Here is a 24,855-nt window from a genome sequence, read left to right on the forward strand (position 1 = left end):
GGACTCTGAGAGGAAGACGTCCCACACTCCATACATCTAAATGGGTTCTCCCATGTGAGAGTCCCTGGATATACCTTAAATAAAGGTAAAGGTAAAGGGACCCCTGACCATTAGGTCCAGTCAAGGACAACTCTGGGGTTGCGGCGCTCATCTCGCTTTACTGGCCGAGGGAGCCAGGGTACAGCTTCCGGGTCATATGGCCATGACTAAGCCGCTTCTGGCGAACCAGAGCAGTGCACGGAAACGCCGTTTACCTTCCCGCCGGAGCAGTACCTACTTATCTACTTGCACTTTGACGTGCTTTTGAACTGCTAGGTTGGCAGGAGCAGGGACCGAGCAACGGGAGCTCACCCCGTCACAGGAATTCGAACCGCCGACCTTCTGATTGGCAAGTCCTAGGGTCTATGGTTTAACCCACAGCGCCACTCGAATCCCTGTACTTTAAATACTCCGTTATAAATAAAGCACTGTTTGCAGTCTTTTCATTTAAACTGCTTCTCCTCTTTGAGTTTGTTGATGGTTTGACGGGTTTCAACTCTTAAAGTTCTTCCTGTCCTGTCCGTGAATCTGTTGATTTTGACTCTGACAGAAGCTCTTTCCACACTCGATACATTTAAATGGTTTCTCCCCTGTGTGAGTCCATTGATGTTTCCTAAGGCTTCCATTTTCACTAAAGCTCTTTCCACACTCGATACATTTATATGGTTTCTCCCCTGTGTGAGTACGTTGATGTTTCCTAAGGCTTCCATTTTCACTAAAGCTCTTTCCACACTCGATACATTTTTTTTAAAATAATCTTTATTAAAGTTTCAAAAGGTTACAAAAAACAAAACAGAAAAACAAAAGAAAACACAAAAAACAACAAAAAAATTCCACCTTTTAGGTCTCATTTTCAATAACTTCTTTTCATGACTTCCCCACGCCTCCCCTTATTGTATTCCAACTCCAGTTGTTTGTTCAAACAAGTTTTTATCCTTAGTGTCCTAACCATAATTTGTTAATTTACTTAACCATAATTTGTTAATATAATTCTTTATAGTAGGTTTAAACCTTAGTTCATTATTATCCTTAATTTAGTTTATTTAGCAATTTTTAAAATATATACCTTAATCATATATGAAAAAAGAGAAAAGAGATATAAAAACATAAAAAGAGATACCTTTCCTAAGGCTGTCCCTAGTTCCCATCCACGGATTCCCCATTCTTATAATAATAAAGAACATATAATTTTTACACTGCAAAGTAAGAATCAGGCCGCCTTTGGACTTCTAAACCCCACCCTTCTCTCCCCGGTTTCAGTCCCAAACCAAAGTCCGGTTAGTCCATCTTTTTAGCCTGGTGACCTTACGTCCGAGGCTCTCAAATCTCTCTCAGTCCCTTTCAGCCGGCTTCTTTGGAGGTCTCTCATACTAAATATCCAAGGTCGAAGAGGTACCTTCTCAGTGCTGACCATGTTTCTTCCAGCCATGCCTACTTGTTTAAAGGTGGAGCTCCAGCTCTGTTTCTTAAGTCTATATGTCCCAAATAGTCCAGCTTTCACCTTGGTCGAATTAGAGTTCATCTTGGCAGATCTCCGGCTCTCTTTTGTCTTCTGTAACATTTCAGCCATCCCTTCTTTCTGCTCCTCCTGTTCAGCAGGTGTCTTTTCCTCCTCTTCAATCTTTGATTTCATTTCTTGTCCAGCTGCCTGTGTTTTGAGCATCAAGTCCCTTTCCAACTCAGTAGGTATATTTTCTGTTAACTTCGGTTTTGTGGGGCTTGTAGACAAAACATGGCCTTGCTCGCTCATCTCTCGCAGCTTTCCCATGAAAAAGATAAGCTCTTGCAAGTCAGCTCGTATTTCCCGACCTAGTTCCATTCTTGTAATGTCCAAGAATCCCCTCTAGAGGGATTCTGGTTACTTAGTATTCTTTTCCCTTCCGATCCAAAAGTCAGATTTATTTGTATCAGTCTTTCTTTACTTTCAATATTTTGTAACAATATAACCGGTTAAAATTTAAGCTTTCGGTTTTTCCCAACTTTGACAGCTAATTTGACAGCTGTCAAAAGTTTTCTGTAGATCCTCAGCAGGCTCTTTTCACGGGTTACTCCCGGGCTTGAGAAAAGTGGTACTTAATCCAAACAAATGAACTCTTGTCCTCCAGCACATTAGCTTAGTCCTTTAAATCCGTGGAATTTATATTTTTTATCCAATCACAACAATTCTTCTCGCAACCTTAGTTGACAGATCCTTCCTTTAAACTGTTTACAATAGGGGGGAGACGGACTTCCCTTTTTTTTTCCACCTCCCCCGCTCGTACCAAATCCAAAACCGAATTATTTGTAATCCAATTTCCAAATTACTCACGGGTTGTTGTTCTTGATTTTAAGTCCAAATTTTAGCAGGAAGAAGTCAGCGCTCTCCAACAAATGGCATGCGGCTTCGCTCGGCAGGGGAAGCAGTAGACTCACAGCACCACGCCGCTCCCCGGCACCCGTTCCGTAGCCTTTAAAAAGGCTCCTTCACGAGTCGGGAGGGCGCTAACGGTGCCCGCTGAGTCACCATGTCCACGGGCTCCGTGCCCGTGGTTTTTAAGGGTCCCCGTGTCGCCGGCACGGCAAGACCCAGCCCCCTGTCAAGCCGATTCCCTCCGGAGCTCGGAGGGAATCCGCCATTAGTCGATCGCGCTAACCCGGAAGCTAACACTAGATACATTTAAATGGTTTCTCCCCTGTGTGAGTACGTTGATGTTTCCTAAGGTTTCCATTTTCACTAAAGCTCTTTCCACACTCGATACATTTATATGGTTTCTCCCCTGTGTGAGTCTGTTGATGGGATCTAAGGTGTCCATTCTGACTGAAGTCCTTTCCACACTCCATGCATTTAAATGGTTTCTCCCCTGTGTGAGTCTGTTGATGGGATCTAAGGTGTCCATTCTGACTGAAGTCCTTTCCACACTCCATGCATTTAAATGGTTTCTCCCCTGTGTGAGTCCGTTGATGTGTTCTAAGGCTTCCACTATAACTAAAGCTCTTTCCACACTCGATACATTTAAATGGTTTCTCCCCTGTGTGAGTCCGTTGATGTTTCCTAAGGCTTCCATTTTCACTAAAGCTCTTTCCACACTCGATACATTTATATGGTTTCTCCCCTGTGTGAGTCCGTTGATGTCTTCTAAGGCTTCCATTTTCACTAAAGCTCTTTTCACACTCCATACATTTAAATGGTTTCTCCCCTGTGTGAGTCTGTTGATGCGATCTAAGGTGTCCATTCTGACTGAAGTCCTTTCCACACTCCATGCATTTAAATAATTTATCCCCTGTGTGAGTCCGTTGATGTTTTTTAAGGCTTCCATTTTCACTAAAGCTCTTTCCACACTCCATGCATTTAAATGGTTTCTCCCCTGTGTGAGTACGTTGATGTTTCCTAAGGCTTCCATTTTCACTAAAGCTCTTTCCACACTCGATACATTTAAATGGTTTCTCCCCTGTGTGAGTACGTTGATGTTTCCTAAGGCTTCCATTTTCACTAAAGCTCTTTCCACACTCGATACATTTATATGGTTTCTCCCCTGTGTGAGTCCGTTGATGTCTTCTAAGGCTTCCACTATCACTAAAGCTCTTTTCACACTCCATACATTTAAATGGTTTCTCCCCTGTGTGAGTCTGTTGATGGGATCTAAGGTGTCCATTCTGACTGAAGTCCTTTCCACACTCCATGCATTTAAATAATTTATCCCCTGTGTGAGTCCGTTGATGGGATCTAAGTTGTCCATTCTGACTGAAGTCCTTTCCACACTCCATGCATTTAAATGGTTTCTCCCCTGTGTGAGTCCGTTGATGTGTTCTAAGGCTTCCACTATCACTAAAGCTCTTTCCACACGCGATACATTTATATGGTTTCTCCCCTGTGTGAGTCCGTTGATGTATTCTAAGGCTTCCACTATCACTAAAGCTCTTTCCACACTCCATACATTTAAATGATTTCTCCCCTGTGTGAGTCCGTTGATGTATATTGAGGTGTCCACTCTGACTGAAGTTCTTCCCACACTCCCTGCACTTAAAACGTTTTCTCTCTCTGTGAGTCCGCTGGTGTGTTCTAAGTTTTGCATTGAAAGAGAAGCTGTTTCCACACTCCATACCTTTTAAATGGGTTCTTTCCTTTTTGTGTTTGTTGATGTGAACTATGTGTGCTCATTCAGTGAAGCATATTACTCATTTCACACATTTTAATGGCTATTCCTAATGAAACAAAAGGTGCCTTGTCCCCTGCAATTCTGTCTTCTCCATCCCCTTTTTCAGAGTGAGCAGAAAGGAAATCCTGTTTGGGCTTCAGGAAAAAGAACACAGAAAAAAAAGGGCTCATCAGTCGCCATTAGCACCTTCTCTTATTTCAACATCTCCTACATTCTCCCATGTCCTCCCCATGTTCCCAATTTTTAGGAAATGAAAATGGTATGATGTCAAATGGTAGTAATGCATCAGCAACCTTTCATAATCCTCAATCAGCTTTAATAACAGCATGATCTTGGAATACTGTTGTCCTGTGGGACTGCCTTTCAAATCAAGTGGTTGCCCCCGTTTCCACATCTAGAACTTAATGAATCACCTGCATAGTCCCACTGACCTCAGGAGGTCCATATGGACTATTTTGGGAGACCCAGGCCTTCATCTCTTCCAGGGATTGTGGTCTGGCTCAATCAGAGAACTAGTGACAAGGCTTGGTGCTTGGGGTCAGCTGAATGGGTGCTCAGGGAAGCTCCTGTTCTTGGAGATGGACCTCTGTCTACATGCCTCACATTGCATGGAGAGAGCAGGAGAAGCAGAAGGAAAGCAGCTGGCACATGGGAATCCCAGGCGGAAACACCCACCCCAATGGTCCTTTATAATGATGATGTGCTGCCTGATCCTGTGCTTGTCTTCTGACAGAGGACTATCCTAATCTGGCACTGAAAAGCAGGATATTCAAGGCAAGGAGATAACTGTACTTAATGGTAGGTAGCCATATTGGTCTGACACAGTTGAAGTAAAAAAATTAACAAAAATAGTCCAGTAGCACCTTAGGGTCTTGGGAGAAAAGCAATGACAAACCTAGACAGCATCTTAAAATGCAGAGACATTTTAAGGTCTCTGCCAACAAAGGTCCGTATAGTTAAAGCCATGGTTTTCCCAGTCGTGATGTATGGAAGTGAGAGCTGGACCATAAAGAAGGCTGAACGCCGAAGAATTGATGCTTTTGAATTATGGTGCTGGAGAAGACTCTTGAGAGTCCCATGGACTGCAAGAAGATCAAACCTCTAGATTCTGAAGGAAATCAGCCCTGAGTGCTCACTGGAAGGACAGATCCTGAAGCTGAGGCTCCAAGACTTTGGCCACCTCAAGAGAAGACTCCCCAGGAAAGACCCTGGTGTTGAGAAAGATGGAGGGCACAAGGAGAAGGGAAAGACAGAGGATGAGATGGTTGGGCAGTGTTCTCGAAGCTACCAGCATAAGTTTGAACAAACTGCGGGAGGAAGTGGAAGACAGGAGTGCCTGGCGTGCTCTGGTCCAGGGGGTCATGAAGAGTCGGACAAGACTAAATGAATTAACAACAACAACAGCAGCAGCAGCAGCACCTTAGGGACCAACTAAGTTTGTTCGAGGTATAAGCTTTTGTGTGCATGCACACTTCTTCATATAGTGAAGAGTAGTAGATGGTAGTAGGAGTACCCTTCTGAGGAAAAACCCCAGCCCACCCTCCCACGATATACAAGGGTCTGGTGACATCTGTGTCAGTGTATCTGAAGAAGTGTGCATGCACACAAAAGCTTATATCTAGAAAAATCATAGGTGCTACTGGATTAATTTTTATTTCAACTGCGTCAAACCAACACGGCTCCCTACCTGCATCTAGATGTCATGGGGAGCAGTAGTTCCTTTGGTGGTGGTCATGTCCTGCACCTTCTGGGGTCATTTTTCCACCCTTGGTCCCCACCCTGCACTCGGCTCTCACCTGTGGCTTCCAGAAGCTGTCAGCATGCAACAGGGGTTCAAGCAACGGCTTCAACCAGCCGGCTAAACCAGGTGAGGAAAGCTGATGGGTCTCAAATCCTTGGGGGGCTGGGGATTTCTGCTGCACCTGAAGTCAAGCCCTGGTGGATGGAGAGGAGGAGAACAACCGTGAATCCCACAGTCCAGAAGGCAGATTCTGCCTGTGTGGAAGAGGAACGTGAAGGGCAGGTGGGGCACGTCCACCTGGAGGCTTGTTATCTAGTCCCAGGGTTATTCTGACGTTGAATTATATATGAATTACAGTATTGAAATGCGCCTGCTCCCACTTCCTATTCTGATATTACTCTACTCTGCTTGTCTGTTTCTTACTTGAGTGCTGTTTTGGAATGCTAAGTCAGGGTTTTACTGTGAGTTACATTTTTGCTATTTTTTGGGTCCTGTTATGCTTCTCTGTCTTCAGTAATAAATTTCTCAGCTGAATTACTTTTTTCCTGACCCTGTGTTTTTTCCTACTCTGCTAACTATACATCGATCATTATGGAGGAGCCAGTGGCGTAGCGTGGGGGGTGCAGGGGGGCCGGCCAGTGAAGCGAGATGAGCCCCGCAACCCCAGAGTCGTCTACGACTGGACCTAATGGTCAGGGGTCCCTTTACCTTTACCTATATGTACTGTAAGCTACCTCGGGTTACAGGCGCTTCAGGTTACAGACTCTGCTAACCCAGAAATAGTACCTTCGGTTAAGAACTTTGCATCAGGATGAGAACAGAAATCGCACGGCGGCAGCAGGAGGCCCCATTAGCTAAAGTGGTACCACACGTTAAGAACAGTTTCAGGTTAAGAACGGACCTCCAGAACGAATCCAGTTCTTAACCTGAGGTACCACTGTACTATTATTATTATTATCGTGTGATTTTTTGTATTTATTTTGGAATTTTTACTGCAATATTAGCTTATGAAATATTATGGGTGGAGAAAATCACAGGGTTGCCGTAAAAGATAATCCCATTCACATACAGTCTGTAAATTGAGGGGAGGGTCACACACCTCACCTGTGCTAATACTGGCAGTCTTTGGCCTGCACAGGCACACCCGGTGTGTAGAGCCTCCAGCCCCAGGCACTGTATAGCATGAAAATGGGTCCTTTGACTGGGAAGATTCATGCAATTGCTATCATCAGATGCTGAAGGATTGTATCTCAGCTTGTCAGTCACTCTGACATTGGCTACAAAGAATAAGAGGAACAGAAATGCTTTTGAGGTGCAACTTCTGTATCAATCCTAAGAGCCATTCCATGGACTCTGCACCCCTGTTTCTGATGACAGGTGTACATTATCCTCACCCTCAGCGGAAAAGACAATAAAGATGGAAGCCTGAGAGAGAGGAAAAGGTTTCTGGCTGCTTCCTGGGTGGGATTGCGGAAACCAAGAGCCGCTTCTGAGAAGGCCTCCCCCCTCCCCCCTTGTCTCGGGTTTTCCTCTCCTCTCCAGGGGGACCAATGGTTGGACTGGGCAGAACTGCTGTGTCTGGACAGGGCAGGGGCTTATGGGGTGGAAGGAGGATGGAGGTTGCAGGAAGGAAGGGGTGGGGAGACAGAACCCCCACTTTCCAGGGATCCCTCTCTGGTCGCCTTGAAGGGGGGGTTGATTGCTGGGCGGGAGAGAGAAGCCAAGGCGGCCCCTCCGGAGATTCCCCGAGGAAGGCATGATGGAGACGCCCCCCCCCAAGAGTGGTCTTCCTACCTCCCCCCCCCTGCCAATGCTGCCTTCCCTCCTCCCCCCACTTCCTCGACCCCCTCCCTCTCTCCCGGAGTCTCCCTGCATCCGGAGGCTTCCTTGGCACCACTCCCCCCACGTCCTGCGCCCCCATCTCTCCAGCCGGAGGGGCCCCCCAAGACGAGCCTGGGAGGGACAGGGGGGTCTCTATCCCTCGTGCCCGTTAACCCTTTCGTGGCCCACCTCTCTCTGCGCTGAGCCCCCAGCGCTCCGGATATTCCCAGCGGGCGCCACGATGGAGACTTCTCCCCAAAGACTGGTCTTCCTATCTCTCCCCCCCCCCAAGTGCTGCACTTCCCTCACCCCTCCCTCTCTCCCGGAGCTTCCCCTGCACTCCGGCGCGACTGACCCATCGCCGTGCGCGCCCCATCTCTCCATCCACAGGGCCCCCCAACAGGAGCAAGGGAGGGACGGGGGGGTCTCTATCCAGGCGTCTCTCGCGCCCCTTAACCTTTTCATGGGCCGCGCGGAGCCTTGGGAAACGGGTGAGGGGTCCGCCCTGCGAGGAAAGCCCCCTTCGCAGCACGCGTGCCGGGATCCAGGCCCCACGGAAGGCGCTTGGGGGAGCTGGAGGGGTCTCTGGGTCCTTATCTCCCCCCTTCCCCATCCCGCGATCCTCTTCTCCCCTCTCCTTCTCCTCCCCCCCCGACCCCTTTACCTCTTTGTCCTCGCTCCCGATTCTCCTTTCCTGCAACATCCATGAGGTGGGGGGGTCCCCTGCCTCCTCCCTCCCCTTTCCGAAAGCCCCCCCCCCCGAGCTACGGGGCAGAGCAGCAATCCGGAGTGGAAGTTCCACTTCCGGGAGAAGCAGGCAGAGTTGGAGGGGGCTCACCCCCCCCCACATTCCTGGAGCAGAAGCCGGATTGGAGGAGGAGGAGGAGGAGGAGGAGGAGGAGGAATGTATTGGGGGAGGGATTTGGGATGGTGGGGGTGGGGTGAGAGGAGGATGTGCCGGGAGGGGAGGGAAAGTTTTGAGCGGGTGGGGGGGAAGGAGGGGAGGAAACCCCCCCCCGTCTTCCTTCTGGGATCAGGAGAGCGGGGGAGGGGCTGATCCCGACAATCCAACAGCGAAGTCACAAAATGAGTTCTGCATGGAGATCAGCTCAGACTCCATGTTTTGGCAACATGACAAGTCTGTCATCCGGGATGCCTGGCGATTCCTGCTCCCTGGCCAGCCTGAGAGATCATTGGAAAGGGCGGATTTCTTGACTCCAGAATCCATCACCGCAGACCCGTTTCATTCAGGCATAGAGATCTGCTCTTTGGACCAGTCTGCTTGCATCATGGTGTTATGGTAAAATCTGGGTGCGAGGCTGCTCTGCCACCCAGCTCGTCGGACTAAGTCCGCGGGTCCCTGCGGAGGAAAATGAGCTCAGCCGGAGACAGGAGCAAACTGCAGAAGATCCAAGTTTATTGCGCAACAGGTTCAAGGCGAGATTGAACAGCGAGAAAGGGGTGACATGAACTTTTGAAATTTCCCTCCATGTCCCAGAATACAGTGCAAAATACATCCCAGTTACATCATGAATACATTAAGAAGAGGCTGGGTTACACAGATTACATCATGAATACTTTAAGAAGAGGTTGGGTTACACAGGATTAACATATGGAGGAGGGAGGGGGGAATATGCAGAGCTGGAGATATGCGCAGATAAGCGCTTCCTGAGTGCTGGTGATGAGAAGACAATGGTCCATGTACTGGCATTGCCCGGAGGAAAGGCTTGTCAGAGTGATTTGACAGGATTAGGGTCTTGACACCTTGCTTGAGGGATTATGGAGGACAGGGGAGGTGTCATGGAGTCCTAGAGAAATTGAGCAAATTGGCACGTTGATTTTCTATGAATTTTATAGATTTTAGTCCCTTTTGACATTGACAATTGGAAATAAATGGATATATTGTAGCGAAGAAGAAGGTGAAGAAGACATGCCCCCCCCCATTCCGTATCAGTGGGGATCACCAATGGATCATATGGATCATCCATGATGTCATACCCATCTCACGTGGGGGGGGGGGCCCCTCAGGAAGAATCTCCTGCCACGTGACGGGGGTCAGACAGGGCTGCTGTTTTGCTCTCCTTACTATTTCAGCTCAGCTTTTCCTGGCAGAAGTTACATTTCATCAAGAAATGGGTGGATTCATTGAGGAAACGGGGCTACTTGTAAAGAGGCAAGTGTGTATACTTTGTTACCACCCAGTGAGTTGTGTTGCAAAGGCCATTTGCAGAACGGCTCCTATTGTATCACCTGTGGCTACATGCTGGAGTTTGGGTCTTTTTGCGGAAATGTGTCTGTGTAAATGCACTTATCCCCATGCATTTATAATGGCATGACATTACTGTAAATCCCATGAAATCCACAAGCACCAGAACCATAAGCCCACACGAAGCAGCCCTTTATCTCTGTGTTGTTGGCTATGAAAAGCTGTATGTCCAACGACAACAACATGTACAACAAGAACAAGAACATTGTCTCTGGGCAGCTTCCAAAAGAATAGAAGAAAACATGACCCAACATGAAATACTGTATTAAAAGCTTCCCGATACGGAGCTGCTTTTAGGCATCTACGGAGGTTTGTCTCCTTGACATGTGGTGGGAGGGTGTTCCACAGGGCAGTCACGACAACCGAGAAGGCCCTCTGTAACCTCACTTCTCGCAATGAGGGACCTGCCAGAAGACCCTCGGAGCTGGACCTCAGTGTCCGGGCTGAGCGATGGACGTGGAGGCGCTCCTCCCCTTCTACTGGGCTGAGACCATTTGGGGCTTTCAAGGTCAGCGCCAGCACTTTGAATGGTGCTCGGAAATGGACCGGGAGCCAGTGAAGATTTCTTAGGACCCGTGTTCAGGGGCCAGCTGTTCAGCTGCTGTCCAAAACTGAATGTATCCGTTGCCGGAAATAATCCATAAACCTCTCCTACTCTGCCTTCTCGGGATGCCATTGGTACGCGATGCTCCTGCTCTCGGGAGAGGGAGAGTCGTGAGTTGGGTGCGCTCGGCTTGCCAAGGGCTAAACAGAAATGAGCTAGATTCCTAGACAGGAAAGTAAGACGGGGGGGGGGGCAGGGTCCTCCAGAGCGAAAGCCCAACCCCTCCCTTTCCTGCAAGAAGTCGGGCGTGTGGGGGTCCCGTTGGTTCGGCTCTGCAGAGGCTGCCTGGGGGGGGCGCCTGTTGGGATCCGGTGAGTCTCCTCTCTCCCAGGATAGGGCCCATGGGGAGAGCGGGGGTCCCAGCGCTGCATGGCGAAAGGGGGGCAAGTCAGGGTCGCAGGAGGGCGGCAGGTCTGCTCTTCCTTTGCATGGATGCGCTGCTGGCCCCTTGGGTCCATTCAGATGTATGGATCAGTCCCCTTTTATGACAGAGGTTGGCCGCGGATGGAAACATTCAGACATGAAATATACCCTGGTCCCTAAAACCTCACCTGTGCAAGGAAGGAAGGAAGGAAGGAAGGAAGGGCGGCAGAGAAGAGAAAGCGCTTCCTCTTGCAGGGCAGAGTAAAACCTGTGGAACTGCCTCCCACAAGAGCCAGGGAGGCCACCAATCAAGGTGGCGTTAAAAGAGGAGGAGACCAATCCGTGGAGGAGGAGGAGAGGGCGATGGGGGGGGTTCCTCTGCTCTATGGGGCAGCCCTATGGCCTGATCCTGCAGGGCTCATTTTCTCCTCCAGTGCTTAGTTCCTCCAGATGCAAGTGTGTCCTCTGAGATTGCTTGGGGTTGAGCTAGATGATCCTTGGGGTGCCTTCCACCTCTATCGTTCTATGAAAGCACCACTGGAGGTCTCACAAGCCAAGGCACTGAGACCAGGAGAGGTCCTGCTGGAAAGGAAACAACCAGTGCAACTGTTTTAAAAAAAGGAATCCAATGTGTTTGTTGTGGGGGGACTCAGTGGAGAGGGGTAGACCCATGGATGCCGCCTTGATCTTGGGGAAAGAGGTGGGAGAGAAATGCCATTCATAAAGAGAGGCAGCCCAGCCAATCATCTGGCTGCTGCATTTTGGACCAGTTCCCAAGTCGCCTTCAAGGGCAGTTCCACACAGAGAGCGTTGCAACCATCCCATCTGGTGCAGAGCAGGGAGGACCAGGGCCATGTCCTCTCTTTCCCAAAAGGTCTGTGGGGTGGGGAACTAGCCTGAGCTGGACATGGGCCTCAAGCGACCATGATGGACCCAGGAGTGCCCTCAAGTATTCATGACTGGGGAGGGGGCATGTTAAGCAATGTAACATCATCATCCTTATTGCTTGTTCCCTGCCCATCACCCGAATTTCCACGAGCAGATTACAAAATTTAAAAAACAGCAATAAGAACAGTTGAAAACACATTACACGCATAGAAAGGCAAGTCCCACTTCATTTGCTTTTGAGTGTTGTTGTCCTTTGACCCCACCCACATGTCATTTGGCCCTCAGGAGTTAGCCAGGTAAGGGAATAAATGGGCTCTGAATGGGGTTGGGCAGGAGAGCAACTCTTGAGGAACCCTGGGTTAGGACCCCCACTATAACCCAATGCTCAGATAACACTCAGTACAAATGAGTCACTTGTCAATCACAGTTCTGACTTCATTCCTTGACTGAAAACTCTGAAAGGCAGGAGCAACCAGGCTGATTCATCTCTCAGAAAGACCAGCAGTTCCCTGCACATTTTGCATGGTCACTTTCCCTCTAGGAAGGTTGGAGACTTACTGTATTTGTCTCTCCATAAGACACACTTTTTGCCTCCTAAAAAGGGGAAATGTGTGTGCGTCTTATGGAGGGAATGCAGGCGGGAGGCAGGCAGAAAACACCCCCAAGAGCTGCACATACGCTCCGCGCGGCTCTTGCAAGCTTTTCCCAGAGGAGGGAGGAGGAACTGACGCGGCCAGTCAGTCCCTTCTCCCTCCTCGTAGAAAAGCCCGCAGGAGCCGTGCACCCTTTAAAGAGCGTGCGGCTCTTGCTGGCTTTTGTGGGAGGTGGGGGAAGGGACTGAGGGGCTGCCCCTCAGTCCCTTCCCCCACCTCCTGGAGAAGCTCCCAAGAGCCACACTCCCTTTCACTAGCCGCGTGGAGCATGTGTGCGGCTCTTGGGGGCTTCTCCCTCCTGGGGAAAAGCCTGCAAGCACCACACACACGCTCCACACGGCTCGTGAAAGGGAGCGCTGAGCAGAGCCTGGGATGAACAGCACATGGGGAGCAGAGAGGGGATCCTTCCATCTGGTACAGACAGAAGGATTTTAAGAACACAATGTAGAGTTCTACCCATTTACACTAAGATTAATGTCCATCACTAAATCACACAAGAATTCCACTAAGACATTAAAAAGAGCACCCAAATTAAAATCTGCAGCAGGACGATCCCATTGAAACAAAACACCATTTAATGAGCAGAAAGAAACAGAGCAATGTGTAGCAGACAACCTTAGTGCTGTCTAAAGAGGATCTTTCCCTTTCTCTCTTAGGGTCCAGTGTGCTTTGAAGATGTCACTGTTCATTTCACAGACGAGGAATGGGCATTGCTGGATCCTGACCAGAGAGCTCTGCATAAGGAAATCATGGAGGAGAATTGTGGGATAGTGGCCTCTCTCAGTAAGGCTCCCTTGTGGATCATAACCTCTGTTTGGAAATTCCATGCATATCTCTCTCTGATAAGCCTCCCTGGTTTTGAGGGAGCTCTACAGGGCCACTTGCAGCATTTGGGATTCTAATACCCCTTAAACTCACCTTAAATGGAGGGCTATTGACTGTTTTGACCGTGGACATGATCAAGCCAGCATAGACCTTGCTGAGAATGGAATGGGAACATGCTGGGAATTTGAGGTTAAGAAAGCATATCTTTGTTTGACACTGTCCTGCCTTGTATTGCCCAAAATCTTCCTGACACAGAGCTTGTGGAAGGCATTGAGGAGTTGTTTCTGATGGTTGTAATTGTCCATGACTCACTTCTCAAAGCAGCTTGCTGAACAAACAATCCTGATAGACCTTCATCTTTGTATTGAACGGTTAGCATCCCATTCGCCCATACTCTTTTGGAGAGGTGAGCCATTGCCGTAACTGCCTCACCAGTACACTTGTCCAGGTCAGCATCAACGAAGAGGTTAGAATCATAGAATCATAGAGTTGGAAGAGACCACAAGGGCCATCGAGTCCAACCCCCTGCCAAGCAGGAAACACCATCAGAGCACTCCTGACATATGACTGTCAAGCCTCTGCTTAAAGACCTCCAAAGAAGGAGACTCCACCACACTCCTTGGCAGCAAATTCCACTGTCGAACAGCTCTTACTGTCAGGAAGTTCTTCCTAATGTTTAGGTGGAATCTTCTTTCTTGTAGTTTGGATCCATTGCTTCGTGTCCGCTTCTCTGGAGCAGCAGAAAACAACCTTTCTCCCTCCTCTATGTGACATCCTTTTCTATATTTGAACATGGCTATCATATCACCCCTTAACCTCCTCTTCTCCAGGCTAAACATGCCCAGCTCCCTTAGCCGTTCCTCATAAGGCATCGTTTCCAGGCCTTTGACCATTTTGGTTGCCCTCCTCTGGACACGTTCCAGTTTGTCAGTGTCCTTCTTGAACTGTGGTGCCCAGAACTGGACACAGTACTCCAGGTGAGGTCTGACCAGAGCAGAATACAGTGGCACTATTACTTCCCTTGATCTAGATGCTGTACTCCTATTGATGCAGCCCAGAATTGCATTGGCTTTTTTAGCTGCCGCGTCACACTGTTGGCTCATGTCAAGTTTGTGGTCAACCAAGACTCCTAGATCCTTTTCACATGTACTGCTGTCAAGCCAGGTGTCACCCATCTTGTATTTGTGCCTCTCATTTTTTTTGCCCAAGTGCAATACTTTACATTTCTCCCTGTTAAAATTCATCTTGTTTGTTTTGGCCCAGTTCTCTAATCTGTCAAGGTCGTTTTGAAGTGTGATCCTGTCCTCTGGGGTGTTAGCCACCGCCCACCCCCCAGTTTGGTGTCATCTGCAAATTTGATCAGGATGCCCTTGAGTCCATCATCCAAGTCGTTGATAAGATGTTGAATAAGACCGGGCCCAAGACAGAACCCTGTGGCACCCCACTAGTCACTCTTCTCCAGGATGAAGAGGAACCATTGATGAGCACCCTTTGGGTTCGGTCAGTCAGCCAGTTACAAATCCACTGAGTGGTAGCATAGTCAAGACCGCATTTTACCAGCTTCTTTACAAGAATATCATGGGGCACCTTGTCAAATGCCTTGCTGAAATCAAGGTAGGCTACATCCACTGCGTTCCCTTCATCTACCAGGCTTGTAATTCTGTCAAAAAACGAGATCAGGTTAGTCTGACATGACTTATTTTTCAGAAATCCATGCTGACTATTGGTGATCACAGCATTCCTTTCTAGGTGCTCACAGACTGTTTGCTTAATGATCTGCTCCAGAATCTTCCCTGGTATTGATGTCAGACTCACTGGGTCATAATTATTTGGGTCCTCTCTTTTCCCCTTTTTGAAAATAGGTACAACATTTGCCCTCCTCCAGTCTGCCGGGACTTCGCCTGTTCTCCAGGAATTCTCAAAGATGACTGCCAGTGGTTCTGAGATCACATCTGCCAGTTCTTTTAATACTCTTGGATGCAGTTCATCTGGCCCTGGAGACTTGAATACATCTAGACTAGCCAAGTATTCTTGTACTATCTCCTTAGTTATTCTGGGCTGTGTTTCCTCTGCTGAATCATTTGCTCCAAATTCTTCAGGTCGGGCATTGTTTTCTTTATCGGAGAAGACTGAGGCAAAGAAGGCATTGAGGAGTTCAGCCCTTTCTGTGTCCCCTGTTTGCATTTCACCATCTTCTCCTCTGAGTGACCCCACTGTTTCTTTGTTCTTCCTTTTGCTACGAACATACCCATAAAAGCCTTTTTTGTTGCTTTTAACCTCTCTAGCAAGCCTGAGTTCATTCTGTGCTTTAGCTTTTCTGACTTTGTGTCTACATGTGCTGGCTATTTGTTTGAATTCCTCTTTGGTGGTTTCCCCCCTTTTCCATTTTTTGTACACATCCTTTTTTAATCTTAACTCAGTTAAAAGTTCTTTAGATAGCCACCCTAGCTTCCTTAGGCACCTTCCATGTTTCCATCTCATTGGTATTGCCTGAAGTTGTGCTTTTACTATCTCCCTCTTAACAAACTCCCAGCCATCATGAACTCCCTTTCCTTTTAGTATTACTGTCCATGGGATCTCACCCAGCACTTCCCTAAGTTTTATGAAGTCAGCTTTCTTAAAGTCAAGAAATTGAGTCCTAGTATGCTTGGCTGCTCCTTTCCGCTGTATAGTAAACTTCAGAAGAGCATGATCACTCGTGCCTAATGATCCTTCCACTTCTACCCCACTAACCAGGTCATCAACATTGGTTAGGACCAGATCTAAAATGGCTCTTCCTCTTGTTGCTTCTCCCACTTTCTGGACAATGAAGTTGACTGCAAGGCCAGTGAGGAATCTGTTTGACCTTATGCTCTTGGCTGAGTTTGACATCCAACAAATATCTGGGTAATTGAAGTCCCTCATTACTACTATCTCCCTTCCTTTTGCATGCTTGGAAATTGAGAAAGAGGACGCCCATGACAGAATCCACACAGTGGACAAGCCATTGCCACTCTTGGAGTATGGAGAGAGCTTCAGTCACAGCTCCCATTCAACTACACACAAAAGAAATGCTATTGGGAAGAAACCCTCTCAGTTCTCTGAATGGGGGGGAAACTTTCTGTTGGAATGAAAGCCTCACTTCACAGGAAATAATTCCCACAGGGGAGGACCCACTGAAATACTTGGAATGTGGAAAGAGCTTCAGTAACAGTGCACATCTCATTTCACATCAAATAACTCACAGCAGGGAGAAACCCTATCAGGGCTTGGATTGTAGGGAAAGCTTTAATACAAGCACAACCTTCCATAAACATCAGAGAATTCACAGGGGGGAGAAGCCATTTCAATGCCGAGTGTGTGGAAAGAGCTTCAGTCAGAGCACCCATCTCACAGCCCATCACATAATTCATACAGGTGAGAAACCCTATCAGTGCTCGGAATGTGGGAAGAGCTTTAATCACAGGGCGAATCTCACGGCCCATCAAAGGATTCACAGTGGTGAGAAACCCTTTCAGTGCTCAGAATGTGGGAAGAGTTTCACTGTGAGCTCCGGTGTCGCTTCCCACCAAAGAATTCATACTGGGGAGAAACCCTATCAATGCGTGAATTGTGGAAACAGCTTCAGTCAGAAGGCAAGTCTCATTTCCCATCAAAGAATTCACAGTGGTGAGAAACCCTATCAGTGCTTGGAATGTGGGAAGAGCTTCAGTCGGAAGCAAAATCTCACTTCCCATCAAAGAATTCACAGTGGTGAGAAACCCTATCAGTGCTCGGAATGTGGAAAGAGTTACTGCCATAGAGCCAATCTCACTTCCCACCAGAGAATTCACAGTGCTTGGAACGTGGAAAGAGCTTCTGTAAAAGCGCCCATCTCGCTACCCATCAAAGCATTCATACCGGGGAGAAATCCTATCAATGATTGGATTGTGGAAAGAGTTTCCTCCAGAGAGCCGATCTCACTTCCCACCAAAGAATTCACACAGGGGGGAAACCATATCAGTGCTTGGAATGTGGAAAGACCTTTAGTCACCATGCCAATCTCATGGCACACCCAAGAATTCACAGTGGTGAGAAACCATATCAGTGCTCCCAATGTGGGAAAAGCTTCACTGTGAGCTCTGGTCTCATTTCCCTTCAAATAATTCACAGTGGTGAGAAACCATATCAGTGCTTGGAATGTGAAAAGAGCTTCAGTAAGAGGACCAAGCTCATGGCCCATCAAAGAATTCATACAGGGGAGAATCATAGAATTTTAGACCTGCAGGAGACCCTGTGGTCGTATCAACTAAAGCTTCCATGACACATTGCCTTCAAACTTCTCCTTACAAACCTCCAAGGAAGGAGAGTCCACAACCTTCCAAGGGCGTGTATAATTTGAAGCCATTGGTTTGGGTCCCAGCCTCCAGAGCCGGTGAAAACAAGCTTGTTCAACCTTCCACCTGACAGCCCTTCCTGTTCCTCAGAAGGCTTGGTTTCCCAAAGCTTAATTGTCTTGGTCAACCCCCTCTGCACACCTTCCAGCTTCTCAAAATCCTTCTTAAATTGGGGCACCCAGAACTGGACACAGGACTCCAGGTGTGGTCTGAAGAAGGCAGAAGAAAGTGGGGCTGTTACTTCTCTTGATCTGGACACTTGACTTCTTTGGACGCAGCCTAGAATAACAGCCTTTTTTGCTGCTGAATCATACTGTTGACTCATGTTAGTCTAAGACCCCAGGTCTTTTCCACATGTACTACTGGTAAGCCCAGTATCCCCCATCTTATATTTCTGCAGCTAATTCTTCTTGCCTAAGTACAGAATCTTACCTTTCTGCTTAGTGAAATTTATTGGATGCCTTGATATACCACCTGTTTCTTCAAGAAGCTCAGTGTGGTCTTAAGTCATTCTCCCCCTCATCGTTTCATCCTGACAACAACCCTGTGAGGTAGGTTAGGCTGTGAAGTCATCACCCAGTGAGCTTCATGACTGAGTGGAGATTTGAACCCAGATGTCCCAGGTCCTAGTCCAAAACTCTTAAGCACTCTACTCGAATGAGACTCTTGGAAAGTGCATGCATGCGCATTTACTTAAAGTTTCAGTGCAATGTCTTGGTGTTTGTATTTTAAATTGGGTACACATGTATCAATGACATTAATATATTAATATATATATATTAATATATTAATGGTAATTACAGTGGAAGAGTAAATTTTAGGTAATGGTAGACGGCGATAGGGTTAGTTTGGAATGCTGGAATTGAAAAATTGAACAATTTCCACATGACTCACAACAAGATCTAAAATATAAATACAAAAGGTCAACAGCAACAACCCCCGAAAAAGCCCCATGTCATGTATTGATGAAGTTGTTGGAGAATTTATTATGGGAAAGGGGGTAAAAGTCTTAATCTTCTCAGGGTTCCTGCTCTTTGTGTGGATGAACCTTGTTGCTACAAATAAAGATCAGGTCTACTGACCACTGTTTTGCTCCTTTAACTTGCCTGGATTCTCCTTCTTTGCTGACCCCAGAGGGACCATGGGGTGTAGCCCCCTGGGAAGCTGGGCAGCAGAGGAAATCAGCACCCCAGGATTTTTTCCTTCTCAGTGCTTCTCCACCTGAGCCTCTTACCTAAAAGCTTGACACCCCGCAATGAGACAGGATTGTGTCCCTGCCCTCAGCAAACAAAATAGCTCCCCCCTCCCAAGATATTGAGGTGCCCTGAGGGCTGTGCGGGACCCCCAGTCATTGAAATGAAAAGGGGAGAGGCTCAGGAAAGTTTCAGGGAGCAGGCAAGGAGGGGGCAGCACAGGATCCAAAGCTCCGTCTCGCTCATTCCTCCACACTACTCCCCCCCAATTACACCTGCCTCCCCCCCATGGCTCCTTCACAAGTGTGAGGATGCTGCGCCCTCTCTGCCCCCTGTCACAGTTCCTTTAAGATCCCAAGTTGCAGGGAGAAGGTTCACCTGCAGCGAAACAAAATGCAGCTGCCCTGGCCGAGTGGAGCCAGGTTGGGGGGCACCATGGGGACCCCAGAAATGTGCCCCTAGAAGAAATGTGCCACCCCAGTTGGAGGCAGCCCTCCTTCTGAAACACCAAGAGAGTAAACGGACAGTCTCTGAATGGAGAGGAGCAGAAAGCGGAGTCCCCTCAAGATCAGTATTGGGACCTGTGACTTTTCAACTTGTTCATAAATGATCTAGACTTAGGAGGGAGCAAAGTTTGCTGATGGCAGTAAATTGTCCAGGGTTGTTCCAACAGAGAGAGATTGCAAGGAGCTCCTAAAGGACTTCTTCAAAGGGAGTGAACGGACAGAAAATACAGTTCATTGTCAATGAGATTAAAGTGTTGGGAGAAAAAAATACCTCTTAATATCATGTACAGGCTCATGGGGTCTGAACCAGGTTTCTCTGTGTGCTCTAGGAGACCAGGGGAGAGGGGAGCTGGTTGCAGCAGGAGGGGGAGTCTCCCTGGATGCTTCAGCTGATGGCCTCCTCTGATGGTCTCCTGGCCCCTTCTTCTCCTCCCTCTGAGTCTGAACTGCTCTCTGCCCCAGACACTTCCTGCTCACCAAACCCTGTTTCCTCCTCAGCTTGCAACACCTCCCCTTCCGGTCTGCTCCCTTTCCTCCCTCTTTTTGCTCATTGCCATCCCACCACCAGTCCCTGGTGGTGCCTCCCCACCCCCTGCACCCAGCCAGTCCATGACAACAACAGCAGCCACAGCACTGTGGTCCTCTGGTAGGAAATCTCTCTAGCAGCATGACTGAATAAAAACTTCTGGGACTATGGGAAAGTACTATCTTCCCCAAACCCCAGAATCACCCATTAACTTACAGTATTATAAGTTTTCTTCAGAATGCTTAGGAGGCAGGGATGAAGTTTGGGTGAAGAAGCAATGTTTGGAGATCATGCGGTGGGGGGAGTGACAGAGTTTGGTGCAAAAACCGTCTTGCATGCTTGAGTAGAGCAACTCCAGCCAAGTAGCAGCAGGGTAGGGGCCACATGTAGAGCAATTCCCACACTGAGGTCAAAAACACACACAGAGGCAGCAGGACTTCTTCAGTAATAGTTTACTGAGCTTTCAAGGCATACAGCTCTTACTGGGTCCCCAGTGAGGCACAAAACTTAGCTCCTGAGAGCAAATCCAGTTTCAGCAGAAAAAAAATACAGCACACAAGATATCTAAGTCAGGCACACAAACCAGCAGAAGGGAGCAAGGGAGGAAAGAGACTGGAAGGACACAGGGCAATGGAGGTGTGTCTTTCGCTTCCTGTCGTCTGGGAGGGAAGTCAGGAACTCGGCATATTCAGGGGCTTCACAAAACAAAGCTTTCTGCCAGCTGCTTCCAGGCAAATGAGCATCCCAGAAACACACACCGGGATTCGTGGTGTATTGCCATATCCATTGTTTTCCAAAGGTTATCACAACGTGGTCTAGAAACCGGTATAGGATGAGATCAATATATGCCCAGCCCTAATCCTCACTCACCACCAGAAATACAGATTCACCCTCTTCCCCTCACTATCAAAAGGTACCTTACATCTAAAATGTAGACTAGTGTGAGATGGTACCTTCATTATTTCATTACTATGCAGTTTTACACATAAACAGCAGAACCTCCAATACATGACATGCTTTGAAGATGGATTTTCTGCTGAGTTCATTGCTGTGAAGAAGAGTAAACTCTGAAAGGAACACGTTCCTCACTCCATACATCTAAATGGCTTCTCCCCTCTGAGAAGAAGAAGAGTTTGGATTTGATATCCCGCTTTATCACTACCCGAAGGAGTCTCAAAGCGGCTAACATTCTCCTTTCCCTTCCTCTGTGAGGTGAGTGGTGCTGAGACAATTCAAAGAAGTGTGACTGGCCCAAGGTCACCCAGCAGCTGCATGTGGAGGAGCAGAGACGCAAACACGGTTCCCCAGATTATGAGTCTACCACTCTTAACCACTAACACCACACTGGCTCTTAGATGTTCCTTAAACACTCCATTATAACTAAAGCACTTTCTGCAATCTTTCCCTTTAAACAGCTTCTCCTCTTTCGAGGGTTGATGGGTTTGTAGGGTGTCAACTGTTAAAGTTCTTCCTGTCCATGAGTCTGTAGATGTAGGACTTCCACTAGGACTGAACCTCTGTCTACTTTCCTGACATTTATATGGTTTGTCTTTTGTGTGAGTTTGTTGACATAACTCTAGGGTTCCACTCTGACTGAAGCTCCTTTTACACCCTCTCTATCCTTTTACATCCTCTCTATCAAAAGGTACTTTACCTCTTAGATTATACTCACATTGTTTGACATTGCCTTCAATATTTCATTGCTGTTCAGTTTTACATATAAACACAAGAAATTCAAATTCACGTCATGTGTTTAAGACTGATTTCCTGCTGAGTTCATTGCTGTGAAGAAAAGAGTGGACACTGAAAGGAACACATCCTGCACTTCATACATCTAAATGGTTTCTTCAATGGGAAAATCCCTGGATGTTCCTTAAACACTCCTTTGTAAATAAAGCACTTTTTGCAATCTTTTCATTTAAACTGCTTCTCCTCTTTGAGTTTGTTGATGGTTTGTAGGGTTTCACTCCTAAAGTTCTTCCTGCCCATGAGTCTGTAGATGTAGGACTTCCACTAGGATTGAAACTCTATCAACTTTCCTTATATTTATAAGGCTTATCTTTTGTGTGAATGTGTTGACATAAATCAAGCATTCCACGCTGACTGCAGCTCCTACCATACGCCATACATTTAAACAATTTCTCCCCTGTGTGTCTGCTGATGTTTTCTAAGGTGTCCATTCTGCCTGAAGCTCTTTCCGCACTCCATGCATTTAAATGGTTTCTCCAATGTGTGAGTCCGTTGATGTCTTCTAAGGGTTGCATTGAAACTGAAGCTCTTTCCACACTCCATACATTTATATGGTTTCTCCCCTGTGTGAATCGGCTGGTGTAATTTAAGGTCTCCATTCTGACGGAAGCTCTTTCCACACTTCATACATTTAAATGGTTTCTCCCCTGTGTGAGTCTGTTGATGTTTTCTACGGGTTCCACTATCACTAAAGCTGAAGAAGTGTGCATGCACACGAAAGCTCATACCTAGAACTAACTTAGTTGGTCTTTAAGGTGCTACTGGAAGGAATATTTTTTTTCCCCTAGTCTGCTATTTCTCTACTCTGCTTGTGTGATTCTTAGTTGAGTGCTGTTTTGGTATGCTAAGTTAGGGTTTTACGTAAGTTAAGTTTTTGCTATTTTTTGGATCCTGTTATGCTTCTTTGCCTTCAGTAATAAATTTATTTGCTGAATGAGATTGTTATGGAGCAGCAAGATCTGCAACCTGAAGCCCTCAACAGCCTTGGCCCTGTAGACCTGAAGGGGCATCTCCACCAAAATCGTTCAGTCTGGACAGGGAGGTGGTCCTTCAAAGGTCTTCTGCTGATCCCCCCCCCCGCCCCGTGAGAAGCGAAGTTACAGGGAAGCAGGCAGAGGGCGAGGAAATGGGCAACATTCTGACATTTAGAAGACAGCTGAAGGCAACTCTCTATGGGGAGGTTTTTAATGTCTGATGTTTTACTGTCCTTTCTTTGTACTGGAGCCATGCAGTGGAAGAGAAACTTAAAGATGGAAGCCCGAGAGAGAGGAAAAGGTTCCTGGCTGCTTCCTGGGTGGGATTGCGGAAACGAAGATCTCCTTCTGAGAAGGCCTCTCCCCTCCTCTCTTCCTGGACAGGGCAGGGGCTTGTAGGGGCTCATGGGGTGGGAAGAGGATGGAGGTTGCAGGAAGGAGGGGTGGGGGGACACGACCCCCCACTTTCCAGGGATCCCTCTGGGCGCCTTGAAGGGGTGGCCGATTCCTGGGTGGGAGGGAGAAGCCAAGGCGGCCCCTCCAGAGAATCCCTGCGGGAGCCACGTTGGAGAAGTCTCCCCAAAGACTGGTTTCCTATCTTCCCCCCCCTCAATGCTGCCCTTCCCTGCCCCAGGGATGCTCCCCCTCCCCACTTCCTCGACTCCCTCCCTCTGTTCCAGAGTCTCCCCTGAACCCAGAGGCCCCCCTGGGCGCAGCTCACTCCTCACCCCCCATCTTTCCATCCTGAGGGGCCACCCCAAGACGCACAGATTAGGGACGGGGGTCTCTATACAGGCGTCCCTCACGCCCGTTAACCCTTTCATGGCCCGCCTTTATCCGTGCGGAGCCCACAGGGCCCCAGGGATGCATTCGCGGGGGAAACGGGGCAAGGGGGCCCTCGTGGGGACCCCCTGCGTAGGTTCCCCATGTCCGCCGCTGCCAAGGCGCCTAAGGGGCCAAGGAAGCACACGTGCAGGGATCCAGGCCCTGCCCGTGGGGCCCAAGAAAGGCGCTCTGGGGAGCTGGCGGGGGTCTCTGGGTCCTTCCCCCCCTCTCCGCTGCCCGCGACCCCTTTACCTCTTTGTCCTCGCTCCCGATTCTCCTTTCCTTTCCTGCAACATCCACGGGCGGGGGGGGTGTCGCCTCCCATGACGCCCCGCCTTTCCTTTCCAAAGCGCGCTCCCCTAGAGCTACGCCGCAGAGCAGCAATCCGAGCAGAAGTTCCACTTGCAGGAAAAGCAGGCAGCTTGGGAGGGGGGCTCTCTCCCCTCATTCCGGAAACAGAAGCCAGATTGGAGGAGGAGGAGGAAGAGGTGCAGCGCATGGTGGAGGGATTTGGGGTTGTGGGGGCGGGGTGAGAGGAGGATGTACCGGGAAGGGAGGAATTGGGGGGGGAGGAAGCTGATCCTGGCAATCCATTTGCAAAGCGGGGTCCCCCCCCCTACAATGTTTACATTGCAAAATCCTTTGCTCCCCTTTCTTGACTCCAGAATCCATCATCACAGACCCGTTTCATTCAGGCATAGCTCTTTGGACAAGTCTGCTTGGAACATCACTGGATCATCCATGATGTCATACCCGTCTCACGGAGGGGGGGGGGACTCAGGAAGAATCTCCTGCCACGTGACTGGGGGAGTCTGGAGGCTGACGGGGGTCAGACAGGGCTGCTGTTTTGCTCTCCTTACTCTTTCAGCTCAGGTTTTCCTGGCAGAAGTTCTATTTCATCAAGAAATGGGTAGATTCATTGAGGAAACGGGGCTAAACGAAAGCATCCGTTGTAGAGAGGCAAATGTATATACTTTGTTACCACCCAGTGAGTTCTGTTGCAAAGGTCATTTGCAGAAAGGCTCCTATTGTATCACCTGCAGCTACATGCCAGAGTTTTGGTCTTTTTGCGGAAATGTTTTCCTCGGGCTGAGACCATTTGGGGCTTTCAAGGTCAGCACCAACACTTTGAATGGTGCTCGGAATCGGACCGGGAGCCAGTGAAGATTTCTTAGGACCCGGCTTCAGGGGCCAGCTGTTAGGGGGCCTTTCAGCTGCTGTCCATGACTGAATGTATACCTTGCCGGAAGTAATCCATAAACCTCTCCTGCTCCGCCTTCTCGGGATGCCATTGGTGCGCGATGCTCCAGCTCTCGAGAGAGGGAGAGGCGTGAGTTGGGTGCGCTCGGCTTGCCAAGGGTTAAACAGAAACAAGCTAGATTCCTAGACAG

At 48.4% G+C, this 24,855-nt stretch overlaps 3 protein-coding genes across 3 annotated transcripts in view; 1 reads left to right on the forward strand and 2 right to left on the reverse strand.

Moving 5' to 3' along the window:
- The window catches only part of LOC308486405 (uncharacterized protein), a 154,348-nt gene extending 130,081 nt beyond the window's left edge, over positions 1 to 24,267 (reverse strand). The window contains exon 1 of the mRNA XM_081023235.1: positions 24,196 to 24,267. The gene's annotated coding sequence lies outside the window, so the exon portion shown is untranslated. The remainder of the gene's footprint in view (positions 1 to 24,195) is intronic.
- On the reverse strand, positions 185 to 8,610 carry LOC308486326 (uncharacterized protein). Its single transcript, XM_081023088.1, has 4 exons — positions 8,402 to 8,610; positions 7,021 to 7,193; positions 5,972 to 6,110; positions 185 to 4,309 (listed from the first exon to the last, which is right to left on the reverse strand). Exon 4 carries the CDS (start codon positions 4,117 to 4,119, stop codon positions 2,686 to 2,688), a length of 1,434 nt encoding a protein of 477 aa, XP_080879214.1. The 5' UTR covers positions 4,120 to 4,309; positions 5,972 to 6,110; positions 7,021 to 7,193; positions 8,402 to 8,610; the 3' UTR covers positions 185 to 2,685.
- The window catches only part of LOC308486268 (uncharacterized protein), a 157,083-nt gene continuing 141,561 nt past the window's right edge, over positions 9,334 to 24,855 (forward strand). The window contains exon 1 of the mRNA XM_081022881.1: positions 9,334 to 10,918. The gene's annotated coding sequence lies outside the window, so the exon portion shown is untranslated. The remainder of the gene's footprint in view (positions 10,919 to 24,855) is intronic.

The sequence above is a fragment of the Podarcis pityusensis genome (assembly GCF_964106645.2).
Source record: "Podarcis pityusensis genome assembly, chromosome: 10".
In the NCBI taxonomy this organism is placed as follows: Eukaryota; Metazoa; Chordata; class Lepidosauria; order Squamata; family Lacertidae; genus Podarcis; species Podarcis pityusensis.

Coding starts and splice junctions, on each gene's coding strand:
- LOC308486326 (XM_081023088.1), bottom strand. CDS start 4,119: ATGGAGTGTGGAAACAGCTTCTCTTTCAATGCAAAACTTAGAACACAC.